The sequence below is a fragment of the Cricetulus griseus genome, chromosome 5 (genome assembly GCF_003668045.3).
Source record: "Cricetulus griseus strain 17A/GY chromosome 5, alternate assembly CriGri-PICRH-1.0, whole genome shotgun sequence".
Classification (NCBI taxonomy): domain Eukaryota; kingdom Metazoa; phylum Chordata; class Mammalia; order Rodentia; family Cricetidae; genus Cricetulus; species Cricetulus griseus.
Genome location: NC_048598.1, coordinates 181,218,161 through 181,231,984, shown reverse-complemented (window position 1 = coordinate 181,231,984; position 13,824 = coordinate 181,218,161). Strand labels below are relative to the sequence as shown.

Genomic DNA, 13,824 nt, shown 5'->3' with positions numbered 1-13,824 from the left:
TCAGCATGGTGACTTGTCTGAGCTGAAAGGTTGTATGGGTGGGGGGGCCTTGGCAGAGCCTGAACCTGCTGGGGGCTGGCTTCTATCTGACTTGATTCAGCTTAGGGACAACAGGGGCCCCCGCTTGGTTTGTGTTCTGCTCTTTGCTCTGCTTTGTCACACTGGTGGGGTCAGCAGAACACTGGTATGTCTCTCTCATAGTCAAGTGCTCTCAATCAGCTGGGCAGTGTTCAGGTCATCTCACCATGGGTGCCTGGAAGCTGCTTTCACAAACTTCCTGACCCTAAAGCAACACATTGAAATGAACTAACTGTGTAGAGGGATGAGGAGGGAAGTGCAGGACAGGTAAGGATGTGGTTCGTGTATTTGGGACTTACAACATAGCCATTTTATACACTATAGTCATTCCATCCTTCTCCCCCAATCTCCTTACCCTCTGTGGCCTGAGGCTGCACAACTGTGGGGACATTATTTATTGGAGAATGGGGACCACTATGTCTGTGGCCACACCACTCACCTGACCTTTAACTGAACAGATCCTCAGAGAGGGGCAGGGCCTCATGGGCCCCACCCTACACCTGATAAAATGTTGTTGGGTCCAATTCTTGTACACATTTGGGGTACTTTACAAAAAAGATGAGGTAATGCAGTTCTAAGCATGAAAAATGAGACAGCTCTGACCTGGGTGGCTCTGAGCCCACTGTCTGCACAGAAAGCAGCTGAGGCCTGCCACTGACCAAATGGTTCCTCTGAGGCATGCTGGCCAGTGAAGCCTACCACAGGCCTGCCTTGATTTTACCTAGATTAGCCTTGAATTTCTGGCAATCCTGTTTCTCAAGTGCTGAGATTTTAACACTGCATTCCTAGTTAAGTGTTTGTAAACGAAATTAGCAAACACATGGAAAATCTGCTTCCAGTCATCAAATTTATATCTAATCTAAAAATGTCACACGTGCATGACTAAACCCAAAAGTGCCTGGGAAACTCAGCAGCTATGCTCTGGGGTTCGCTGCCTTCCAAGGTCAGCAGGATAAAAAGCCTTGGATAGGCTGGTCACTCAGTCTCAGGTCTCCCAGCAGCTCTCTAAAGACAAGCATCCTAAAAGCAGGCAGGCCTCATTCTCCAAAGATCCTACTTTTTAAGGCTGCCAAGAGCTTAGACACTATAGATACTAGAGGGAGCAGAAACGCTTTAAACAAGCAGAACCAGCTGGTGGGACTGCTCAGCTGTCTGTGGATCCGCAGGAACAGCAACAAATACAACCCTCCCATAAATAAAATGTAAAGAAAAACCATGCTGCTGGGCAGTGGTGGTGCATGCCTTTAATCCCAGCACTTTGGAGGCAGAGGCAGGTGATCTCTGTGTGTTTGAGGCCAGCCTGGTCTACAGAGCGTGTTCCAGGACAGCCTCCAAAAGCTACAGAGACCCTGTCTTTAAAAAACCAGCCACCCCCTCCCGAAAAACTATTTAAACTAGCTTTTATAAGGAGACACACTTAAGATCACTGCCACAGACTAGGCTCAGCCAATCTGTTCCTAGATTACCTAGAGCCCTTAGGCCCAGGGAAGGCAGCAGGGGCTGAAAGGTAAAGGAGAATTTGGGAGCCATGAGGTCAGGAAAATAAAACCATTGCCTGTTTAGCATAAAAAGTTCTTAGCATCTATTATAAAGCATATAAAATGCTGAGGCAGTAACTCAGTTGAAGGATTAGGATGGAAAACAGTTCATAACACATTCCATTTGCTGGATACTTTTAATAAAATGAGGTTTACATTGTTGATATTTAAGAATAGTCATACAAATATAGGAAGAACAAAAAACCTCTTAGGCTCAGGTGGGGAGGTCCAAAAAAGCACATGAGAAACAAAAACCATGCATGGGGAGTGTGGGTCGAGGAGTCTGACAGGTGACCCGGTAGTGGGACCTTGAGACCCAAGTAGACAGCTCAGAGGCCACCCCAGGAGGAAGGGTCCCTAACATTCTATGGAGTAAGATTGCTTTTAACCTTACAATGTTCGAGCACCATTTCTAAAGCAAGCGAGCACGGTGTTTCCCGATTGAGGACATGAGTGAGGGTACACACACATGCATGGTACCCGGTAGCCTCCATAGACACACTTGACATGGAACATGAGGCGTTAAGTGTTGTTAGAATGTCATGATCTCCCAGTGCTGTACTGGGAAACAGACAGTAATGGCCAAGGACAACCCCCTCCCCGCCCCGCCCCTACATAAGGCACTGCCCAAGATAGAACTGGTGGTGTAATTTCCAAACATCTGACTTTAGCCTTCAGTGGCATTTACACATAAATAGGCATAAATAAAACCATCTGCACACTGAAGCCTAGGAAGACAGCACTTGCAGAGCAGACCCGGTGAAGAGCAGTGGAGCTGTGTGGCTCTCATCTCAGGCACTCCCTCGAATGTAGACCGAGGTGGAGCCTCGTGTGGAAACACCTGGCCGTCTACATTTACACCGTTGCCTTGGGAGTGTAGAGACTCATTACCAAAAAAATAGTCTCTATTTAAACCTTAAAAATGACACACACCAATTGTAATTATTTAGGTTATAAATGTTTCTAATGTAGCAGCAGAGGACGTTTGTAGAAAAAATATACTTTTAAGAAAATAGCTGGAAAAAATCTAAAGTATAAAAAGTTTAAAAAATATATCTTAAGACAAAATGTTGCCCAAAACATATAAAACTTAATTTTAGAAAGTTCACCTACCTAATTTAAAATAGACTAAACACAACTCTGGCCCACCATCCTCCACAGTGATCCCACAAACAGGAAAGTGAACCCAGGGCCCAAAGCCTTCGGAGCTCAGTTCCTGTAATGGCCTCTTCTGTCCTCAGGGATGTAGCCCCAGGGTGTTTTCATAGTGAGACAGAGAGGCGGGGGCCAGCTTTGGAACAAGTGCTTGTCTGTCCCTGGATCATGGTACAGGTGAGCTCCGTGGGGTGTGGCCTTGTCCTTGGCCCCCCAGGGGCCTCCTCTCAGGTCTCCACCAGAATCTCTACTACATGGTCCAGCTCAGCCAGGTCAGACTTGCAGGTGGAGCTGGGAGGCGGGGCAGCAGCAGCAAAGCTCTCGAGGCCACTGCAGAGACTGGGCTTGGTCCCACCCATCATTCCTGTTAGCACCGTGTCCAGGTCATAGTAGGAACTGTCCACATCTGAGAAGAGCTCCTCCACTGAACTGGGGCTTTTGTTCTCCAGGGTCTCAAATATCTGGTCCAGTGACTTCTGAAAGCTCCCCCGGTTTTCTTGTGGGTTGTCCAGCTCCCAGAGGCTGCTGGGAGGGCTCCTTTGCCCCTGTGCTGGGCTGACTATGGGGAGCTCAGAAGCTGAGCTTTGCAGGGGGCCATCTTCCAGTTCAGGAGTGGGGTGCTCCTCGTCAGCTGCCCTGGCTGTACGGCACAGGATCTCTGTGGAGACTAGGCGGTCAATTGGTGCCCGTTCTACATTCTGGGGTGCCATCCCATGCCACACACCATCCCGACTCATTTCCTCCTGGATCTGCCGGACTGTGTTGGCAATAAGGACTGAGCGGCAGAGGTTGGGCTCCACTAGCATGTGGCAGAGCTGGAGCTTGACCAGGGACATGTCCAGGAGTGACTGCCGCTGCAGGCTATAGGAAGGGACGGTGCCAAAACCCTCTACTCCTTCCTCCTGATCACCATATTTCCTCTTCAGCCCTCTAGCAAACATCGTGCTCTGTGGGAACCAAGGAAGACACCATTTAGCATACTTCAGCCTCCTGGCTGACAGTACCCAGGACAGTTTCTAACAGCTAGAGAAGTGACAACACAGAAGTGCCAGAGACACCATCTGGGAACCTGCCTCAGACACAGCCACTGTCACAGACAACAGAGATCTACATTGCAGCATAATTTTCATCAACAGATAAATGAACACAAATAGGAATGTGTTATTTGTATAAGGCTTCATTGTTGCTTTGAGATATCTTGCTATGTAGCCCGGGCTGGCCCTGAACTTGTGATCCTCCTGTCCCAGCCTCCCAGAGCTGAGATTAGAAGAGGATACCACTACACCCAGCTACAGAAATGTATTTTAAAGAGAATAAAAATCTGGGTCCTGGGACAGGAACTTTGGTCCTTACGTTTATATGACAAGACCTTTCAGCTGCTGAGCCATCTCTCCAGTTTTTTTTATTTTAAAAATAAAAAAGTATTATTTTAAATAATATATTTGAAATTAAATGCCAAGTTGTTCTTAAAAGAATCCTTCTGAACTTTAGGATTTCTTTATAGACACAAAAAGGCTACCGATTTCTTTTTCCTTTCATTGTCACAGACCTGTACATAATTTACGTGACCTCTTCAGTATTTGTTTCAATGAAATGAAAGCTAAGGCTCGTGTAAAAACATGTAGAAGAATGTTCACAGGACTCCACTCACAGTTGTTCCACACTGGAAACAATCCAGCTGAAATGACCGGGCAAACACCCTCCTTATACTCATGCAATGAGAGGGCAAGCCACCAGGCAGCCACAGGAGGTGGGTGCAGATCTCAGGTGAGAGCATGCCTGGACAAGTGCCCAGCTCCCACACATCCCACGAAACCCTAAGTGAAAAAGGAACGGAAAGAGGAATGCAGAGGCTATAAAGTTCCTTTGCAACTTCATAGAAGAAAATCATAATCTAAAGATAAAAACTTGAGAGTCCTACTGCCAATAGTTTATTTTTTGCTCTAAGACTATGCCCAGGAAAATAAGCAAGTGCTCTGGTCCACACTACCCCTCAAGTTTTATCATCTATCTTGTAATGAAGAAAAGGAGTTGACCACCAAAGTATAAATACTATCAGGAGGGGCCAGAGAGATGGCTGCTCTTCCAGAGGATCCAGGCTTGAGTCCACTACTTACATGGTGGCTCAAAACCATCTATAACTCAAGATGCAGGAAATCCATTGCCCTATTCTGATCCCCAAGTGCACCAGGCACACACATACATAAAAACAGGGAACATACAGAGAACATAAGTCTAAACAATAAAATATTTCATGAGGCCAGGTCAATGGCTAAGCAGATTAAAGGCCTACTATACGCCGGGCGTTGGTGGTGCATGCCTTTAATCCCAGCACTCGGGAGGCAGAGGCAGGCGGATCTCTGTGAGTTCGAGGCCAGCCTGGTCTCCAGAGCGAGTGCCAGGATAGGCTCCAAAGCTACACAGAGAAACCCTGTCTCAAAAAAAAAAAAAAAAAACAAAAACAAAAACAAAAAAAAGAGGCTTACTATACAAATTGAAAATCGGAGTTCAAATCCTTAGTTAGTACCCATGTAAATGCCAGGCAGGTGTGATGGCCCAACTCTAATGCCAGAGCTTGGGAGATAAAAACAAGGGATCCCTGGAGCAGGCTGACTCTGGACTCAAACAAAACACTGCCTCAAAAATTAAAAGTGGAGGGGCTGGAGAGATGGCTCAGAGGTTAAAGCACTGACTGCTCTTCCAGAGGTCCTGAGTTCAATTCCCAGCAACCACATGGTGGCTCACAACCATCTGTTATGAGATCTGGTGCCCTCTTCTGGTGTGCAGATATACACGGAAGCAGAATGTTGTATACATAATAAATAAAATCTTTAAGAAAAAAATTAAAAGTGGAGAGCAAATGGGAAAGATAGCAGGTATCAGCCTCTGCACCCCCCCCCCCCACGCATCCACGCACACACATAACACACCTAAACAACTGCTGGTTATTATGTTTTGTTTTTGAACCAGGCAGTCCTGGCTAGCCTAGAATTCACTGGGCATACCAGGCCAGCCTCTGCTTCCCTGGGGATTGGGATAAAGTATGTGACACCACGCCAGGCAAAATACTTTTTAAACTGTTTCCGCTGACTATGGAGCTGGAGATGGGGACCTTCTATTCCAGGCCCCCACATGATGGCTTACAACCATCTGTAACTTTGTTTCCATGGTATCTGACAGACACCCTCTTCTGATCTCTGTAGGTACTGTATGCAAAATACCTACACACACTCAAAATAAAATCTTTTAGAAATAAATACTTAGGTTGGGTTTGAACACTTGATCTCCAGCTGATGGTGCTGTGTGGGACATCACAGAACCTTTAAGAGGTCGGGCTGTGCTGAAAGAAATGCACAACCAGGGACAGCTTTCAGTTTTACAGCTTGGCCCTACAGCCTAGTGTCTGCTTCCTTCCTGTGTGCAGATGATGTCATCACACTGCTTCCTGACTACCAGGTTGGCTGCCTCCTTCCACTGATGTGCCTTCCCTGTCTGATGGACTCAATGTGTCCCTGCTATTAACTGCAAGCCCAAACCAACCCTTCCTTCCCCAAGTTGCTTCCTCAGGTGTTTTGTCACAGGGACAGAAAGGTAACCAATGTAACTTTACATCACAGAGATTTCTTTTTTGGTGTGGCAGTATGTGTGTTTAACAGTACCTATGTTCAACAGACTGTTCTCTTGAGATCCTTCTGCCTCAGCCTCCAGAGGGGCGGGATTACAAGTGTTAGCCACTAAGTCTACATTAATTTTTTTCATTTTTTTAAAAAACAATTACACGTTCAAAGGCACTAGGATAACACTGCTAAATTTATTAAGGATTAATCTACTATATCAAACTATAACAAGAAACCCTGGATTAGGGGGTGGGAAGTCCCAAAAGTTCCTCTTTGGCAAGTTCCTCTTTGATTCAGGGTTGACTCTTCATGATTTAACAACAGAACTTGAACCAAACTAGCTCATATGGCATGAATTAAACCCTATTTTGCAGACAGAATACCTAGACAGAAATCTAGCAGATAGCTTAAATTGAAGGCAGTCTGGTTCCAGGGAGGGTATGGCCAACCAGAGGAGGCAGTGAAGAGAACTCACAAAAGGACAGAGAAGATAATGAATGGGTTCCTGAGCTGGAAGTTTCCTCCCTTCTGGCTACTATTCTTAGTGACAGCAGGTAGAGCACAGGCTGAAGAGAGAAGTCATCATTGGTCTTTTCTTGCCCGGGGCAAGAAGCCAGGCAGCTAGCAGACACAAGAAGTAGTGAAAGTAAGATACACAGAAGCAAAGAAAAGTAAAAAGCCCCAAGGCTAAAGGTTGATAAACAAGAAACAGGTTAATTGAAGTCAAAAGAGCTAGCTAGAAACAAGCCTAAACTAGGCTAAGCATTCATAACTAAAAGTCCCCGTGTCATGATTTAGGAGCTGGTTGGAGTCCCAAACGAAAAAGCCTGGCACAGCATTTCTGGTGCCATCTTAGGACTAGCCAAGGAGGCAATTTACCTACTACAGGCAGTCATGGGATGCAAGAAACAAAATACCCCGCCCCCCCAATTCAAGGCAGGGTTTCTCTATATGTAGCCTTGGCTGTCCTGGAACTCACTCTGTAGACCAGGTGGCCTCGAATGTACACAGAGAGATCCACCTGTCTCTGCCTCCTGAGTTCGGGGTTAAAGGTGTGCACTATCACTGCCCTGCTAAGTCTTTAGAGCTCACTGGAAAACCAGACCAGTAATAGGAGGCACTAGGCTCCTGTTTTTCCTAGGTAGCAGTTAGCCTGCTTGTCTAGACCCACTTAGTTCATCCTAAGGTTGAGAAGTTGCAGTCTGCTGTGACGGATCTGGAACCCGGAATATCCATTAGATGAGGAGTCCACCAAGCAGGCTATGCTAGGTAAATGTGAACCTTTTCTCTCTAGAGAACCAGCCTATGGGAGAAAGGACAGAACTGTAGGGTGTGACGTGACGATGGTAAAAGCCTTTAAAGCCCAGCACTAGAGGCAGGTGGATCTCCTCAGTTCAAAGGAATACAGTGAGTGAGACCCTGTCTCAGAAAAACAGAAAAGGCTGAGTTTTTCACCGGGACTTTAAAAACCATTTTCTGTGCCAAATTGGAAAGCTATTTTTGCTAGGCTGACATCCGTTTCTGCAGAGTCATAAAACTAAAACTGTTTTGCTTCTTAAATTTGTGATTACAGAATGGAGGTGCTGTTTCTCACATAGGCGATGTTCATCACCTAGTCAGCCCACCCCTAGCCACCCCCAGCAAAGCTTTCCTCAAGACTGCCAAATAGTGATGGGACCAACTCCCAGCCACAGAAGTGTTGGTGACACAGCCTCCACATGCTCTCCCATGTTTGGCTGGTTATTTGCATAGCTCACTAGACAATCTGGAAGAGAATAAAAAAATCAGAAAACAAAAATGCTCCACAGTTCTAACCGTGCAGAGAAAACCTGCCATTCTCTAGGTCCCTTTTCCCAGCCCCTTTCTTCGTCCTGAGCACTGGCTTCCACAAGTTGTTTATCTTGTCAGGGAACAAGGGGGTCATCATTTCTGGGAGTGCCTACTTGTCGCATGCACAAGCACACCAGGCAGCCTACAGCCAGCACCATCCTAGGAAACATTAATTTTTCATATTTGCTATGAAAACTACCCTCTCCACATTTACTAACTTTGCAAGTTAAACATTCTCTTCTTTCCCCAACTCTGCTTTTTTGATTTTTTTTTTCTTCAAGACAGGGTTTCTCTGTGTAGCTTCGGAGCCTGTCATCTAGGCTGGCCTCAAACTCACAAAGATTCACCTGTGTCTGGCTCCCCAGTTCTGGGATTAAAGGTGTGTGCCATCACCACCCTGCCTCTGTTCCCTTTTCCTTAGGGTACATAAAACTCTTGCACAACAGAGCTTTAACCAACACTCCCTATCCTGCTAGGGCCAGAGACTGTCCTTCAGTCTTGTTCACCCTCCTCAGATTTAATGATTTTAAACACGCTGTGGCTGGAGAGATGAGACTCTTACAGATGATGAAGTTTGGGTGCCCAGCACTCATATGATGGCTTACAACTGCCTCTAACTCTAGTTCCAGGGATTCAATGTCCACGGGGGGGGGGGGGGGGGTTGTTGTCACAAGGTAAGCTGTGGGGTATTCCAGGACAAAAGCTCTGGAATGGAAAATACAGTTGTTTGCTTACCTGTCACTCTAGAACCTAAGCTATGAACAGGATGGTGATGGTGTAACTAGCAAGAGGAAAGGGGAAACTTGAAGGTGAAGGTCTGTATCACCAGCACAGGTTCTGTAAATGGTTGAGCTCTAGGGACTCTCTTAGACTGCCCTGGGTACAGCTCCCTGTGGCCACCTGAGTTGCTTAATTCTTCTAGTGAAGGATTACATGCAGCTTCCTGGGCTCCCACCATGACTTTAGGCAGCCACCAGAGTCTTGGTTTTATGTGAATAGACCTATCACAACCAGGCCTTGTACTGTGGCCAGTCAAGCACTCATCTGGATATTGGATTTTTAAGGTGAATCAGGATTTAGTGATTTCAGAACTGGGCATGGTGACACACCTGTAATCCCAGCACTTGGGAAGCAGAGACAAGGACAGTTAACAGTTATTTCTGGCTACAGTGTCTGCCTGAGGCCAGCCAAGACTAAAAGAAACCCTGTATCAAAAAATAAAAACAAAACAAACAAACAAAAAAACGAAACAACAACAAAAATCACAACTGCTTTAAACTACTTCCTCAAAAGCAACTGGGAGGAGGTAACAAGTTGGGAAATTGCCGGGCCCAATGATGAAGTTTATTGTCCCACTGTTTCTACTTGAGATTTTGTAGAAACAGTTCACTAAAAATTCCTAATTAGATTTCTCCTTAGAAGTATTGTGGGGCTTTCTTAAGCCTGGCAGTAGGTTCCAGTGACAACCTGAGGGAAACTTCCTGACCTTCTAAAAACTAGCACCTCCAAAAATGGGGAAGGGATTCCTGGATGCATTTTACATTTCATCCATAGAACCTCGATGAAGCTGCATGCAGGACTCTGATGAAACATAAACCTTAATACTGCATGCAGACGACGTTTCCTGTGGAGCTATTAAATCAATGGCTACCTCAGCCCTGCTGTCTGGTAGTCAGATACAAAGGCCACCAAGACAAGGTACAGGCTGGACCAGTAAGTACAGCTGTCCCAGGTTCTGTCCCAGGTTCTGGGAGGACCCCCTTCCCTGGTGGTCTTATTTGGGTGAGAGAAACCATAAAAGAAAGCCTCTGGCATTCCCCACCCCACCCCCAGTTCCATTTAGCCTCAGGCTAGATTAGGGGAGACCAAATTGGCTCCCCGTCGAGTTCCACAGATCCCCGGGGCGGGCAGTATCTACACCGGGCGACAAAAGATGAGTTCAGGAGGAGGCGGGGGTATACGGTAGCAGGGGAAGGGGTTAGGCAACACAAGACACCGGGTAACCTCAGGGGGATCAAAACTCGGGAAACAAAGGACAAGACGGCAAGGCCAGCACTCACCGGGCGGGCGGGCGGCGGCCCTGGCCTCTCGGGAATCCGCCCCCAGCCGGCAAGCGGACGACGTCCGGACGGGGCTCGGTGTCGCTAGGAGCCAGGCCAAGCCTAGCGCCCCGTCCCCGTCCCCATCCCCAAACCGCAGCCCCCGCAGGGGCGGCCGCACCGGGCACGGACGGCGAGGCGGAGGCCGACGCGGACCGAACCCACGGGGGCCCCGGGCGGAGGAGAAAGGAAAAGGAGGGGGACGGAGCGGAAGCTCGGGCGCGTGGGCGGAGGGCGGGGGCGCCGGCTCGCAGCAGCCGCCGCCGCGGCTCTCGGGATGTGTCACTCAACGCGCCGCAGCGTCACCGACGCCAAGGGAGGCCGAGGCCCGGGGACCCCGCCGCCGCCGCGCGAGCCGCCCGTCCCGCCCGCCCGCCCGCCCGAGCGGGAGGAGCCGCCGCCCGGCCTCCGCGCAGGCCGGCCCCGGGCCCGCAGGAGCACACAGCCCGCCCGCTTACCTGCGGCGCCACCCCGTCGGCCGTGCAGCCCCGGCCCTCAGCGCCCACAAAGGGTCGCCATGGCGTCGCCCGCCGCGCGAGCGCCGATTGGTGGAGCGCGGGGCGGAGCTCCGTTCAAACCCACGCCAGGCGGAGCCTGTGCCGCGTGGGCTCCCGCGCAGCGCCCTCAGCCGTTAGGATCGCGCGCCGGGCGCCCCGCCCCGCCCGGCCCCGCCCCGGCCCCCCGGCCTCGCTCCGCCCCCTTTCCCTTGTCTCTGGACGGCCCGACCGCGGGTCCCGGCATTCCGCGCGCCCTGGCTCCCAGAATCCCCGCGCGCTCGGCCCCGCCCCCGGCTCCCAGGTAACCTTGCGGGCGTCCCTCCCTTGCCGGTTCCCGGCCGGCTCGCCCTCGGTCTCCGTCGACCTCCGTCCTGCGGTTGTCCGTAGCGGCGGCTCCTTTGAAGCCCAGGAGGGCCGAACGAGCCTCGGGGGTGGAACCCCGGAACCAGGCCCCGGGGTCTTCCGGCGGGACCCCAAGTCCCGCCGCCGCCGGTGACGCGTGAAGCCGGTGTCCGGTGGCTGGCAGAAGGGACGGTGCCACGTTCCGGCCGGAAACAAGCGTGTGCGCAGGGAAAGGCCGGGAAAAGCAGGGCCAGGCGCTCGGCTGTGCGCTGCGCGCTGGCTCTCCCGGCTCACCAGCCCACTCCCTGCCCTTCCTTAGGCCGCACAAAGGAAGGCCCTCGGAATCGACACCCTGTCTTCCTTTCTTATTACTGCTCTTTTAAATTTAATCTCTGTGTGCATTAGTGTTGCGCCGCATGTATGAGTGTGCGTCAGTTGCGTGTGTGCCTGTGCATGACCTGGCCACCGTGGGTGTGTGTGGGGGCTGAGAGCCTCACCCGGGTCCTGTCAGAACTACAATTGCTCCTAACCCCCCCGAGGCATCTCTCCGACCCGTGCTTTAACTTTACAAAAGCACATTTATCTAGTGTTTCGTGGGGGACAGACGACTCTTTGCAGGAATCACTTTTTTTCTGTCATGTGGGTCTGAGAACCTTAGGCTTGGTGGTCAGCTGCCACTGAGCTGCCTCTTCGGCTCCCTTTTCTTTTTCTTCGTCTCTTTTGGGAACCGGCCAAAAGCCTAGGCATAGTTTCCCTGAGACTTTGGGCTTTCTGTTTCTTTGACCTCCTTGTCTAACTTAAAAGGCAGTCAGTCTCCTCATCCCCCTCCTCTTGGAGGCCACAAGTTTTTCAATGTGTTCACCCTCTTTTTCTTTTCCTCGAAATCTAATAAAAATTGTCCATGACCTTCGTTCCAGAACCGTCTTAAGTTATTTTATTAGTAAGACTAAGAACCCAAAGGAAACCAGAGTTGAGCTGACCCCTGAATGGAATTAGGGCAAGAGAGAGTCTCTGCATTTGACAGGCGTCACCCAAAGAGAGCAAGGCTGGATGGGAGCTGCTTAATAATCTCCACTGCAAGCCCTCAGAGGGTTCGACGAGGGATTAGACTACCGTGGAGGAGTGCTTGCAGATGTCACTGGCAGTGAGAGGTGACTCAACGGGGCAGCCTGAAGAGCGGGAAGGATTCAGGATTCTATGAAACAAGGTTGGGGAAGCAGTGCACACCCAAGGGTGTGTGTGTACAGCTCAAGAGAGTACATAATTTTGGTGGCTTTTGAAGTTACTTTGTTGAAAGGATGTACTCTAAAAGATTAATAATCTTTTAATAATGTAGCCTCAAGTGGGAGTTAAGGACTTTAGCCCTAGCACTCAGGAGGCAAAGGCCAGCCGATTCCTGTGAGTCTATATCGAGAGAGCCAGGCCAGCCAGGATGACATAGTGAGAACCTGACTCAACAACATCATTTTGCAGGGGCTGGAGAGGTGGCTCAGTGGTTAAGAGCCCTGGGTGCTCTTCCACAGGACCAGGATTTGGTTCCTAGCACCCACATGGTGGCTCACAACCAGGCATGAAAATGGTGCACAGACATACATGCAGGTAAAATCCCTATACCAAAAAAAAAAAAAAAAAATTTTTTTTTTTTGCTATATTTATTTGAAGGCAGAGTTTAAATGAGTCCACAAGACCCCAACCCCAAGATAGATGATAAACAGGTATTTGTTAGGGAAGCACTTACACAAATAATAGCAAACATCTTCCCCCTCCAGAAGCAGTCTCTGCCCTTCAGATACTCTCACCACAACCCAAGAGAGCCTGCCCCTCATCCTTATAAGGGGGTCATGTCTGCACCTGAAGCCACACCCCTAGGATGTGGCCGCCACCAAAACAAGGATAAGACTTCTTGATTTAAAAACTGAAACCGCCGGGTGTTGGTGGTGTACGCCTTTAGTCCCAGCACTCAGGAGACAGAGGCAGGTGGATCTATGTGAGTTTCGAGACCAGCCTGGTCTACAAGAGCAAGTTCCAGGATAGGCTCCAAAGCTCTCTCTGTGGTCCAGGGAGAACAGTTGACATCCTGAGGCTTGCCAGAGCACCTAGAGCTATAACTTTCACTGGCAGCATCTCAGCTGGTATCCCACTGTCACCTTCTATTTTGCTCTACTTGGGTTGTTGCTCCTGCTTGGTGCCCCTCCATCCTGTCTGTGTTGTCATTCACATACAAATCACACCCTCCTCATTTGTTCTCTCCTGTCTGCCCACTTGATTCTTAGAGAGGACAAGTTAAGAACCCGGTGGGAGACAGGAAAGTTGACAGTGACAATACACTAGGTGAAAGACAGGCGTGGTAAAGTAACTCCATGAAGACTTACACCTGGGCATGTAACATACAAAGTCAATGATGAAGATCCAGTTCCTACACAGTTGTCGTGCACTTGGAAACAAGATCCACAAACAGATGGCATGGGAAAGCAAAATAAAACACCAAAGCAGCCCCCAGACATGCTTGCTCTGTCAGAACGGGCAAGGCAAACTGGCCATGACAGGCGCTGCCTTCTGCCCATCAAGCTGGCAGAGAAAAAGAAAACAAATACTCTATTACAGATTGGAAGTGTAGTCAGGCTCAGGTGTGAAAAAAGAGTGAAATTGTGTCATTTTCAGAGGAAGC

The 13,824-nt window shown here is 49.3% G+C and overlaps 1 protein-coding gene across 3 annotated transcripts; it reads right to left on the bottom strand.

Moving 5' to 3' along the window:
• Positions 1-1,734: 1,734 nt before the first annotated feature.
• Cdca4 (cell division cycle associated 4) lies at positions 1,735-11,261 on the bottom strand. Of its 3 annotated transcripts, none has more exons than XM_035445288.1 (2): positions 11,121-11,261; positions 1,735-3,718 (listed from the first exon to the last, which is right to left on the bottom strand). In XM_035445288.1, the coding sequence occupies exon 2, from the start codon at positions 3,710-3,712 to the stop codon at positions 2,999-3,001; it is 714 nt and encodes a 237-aa protein (XP_035301179.1). In that variant the 5' UTR covers positions 3,713-3,718; positions 11,121-11,261; the 3' UTR covers positions 1,735-2,998. The 3 variants fall into 3 exon arrangements, with proteins under 3 accessions (XP_035301179.1, XP_027272456.1, XP_027272455.1); XM_027416655.2 differs by lacking the exon at positions 11,121-11,261 and adding an exon at positions 10,776-10,927; XM_027416654.2 differs by lacking the exon at positions 11,121-11,261 and adding an exon at positions 10,279-10,587.
• Positions 11,262-13,824: the final 2,563 nt, after the last annotated feature.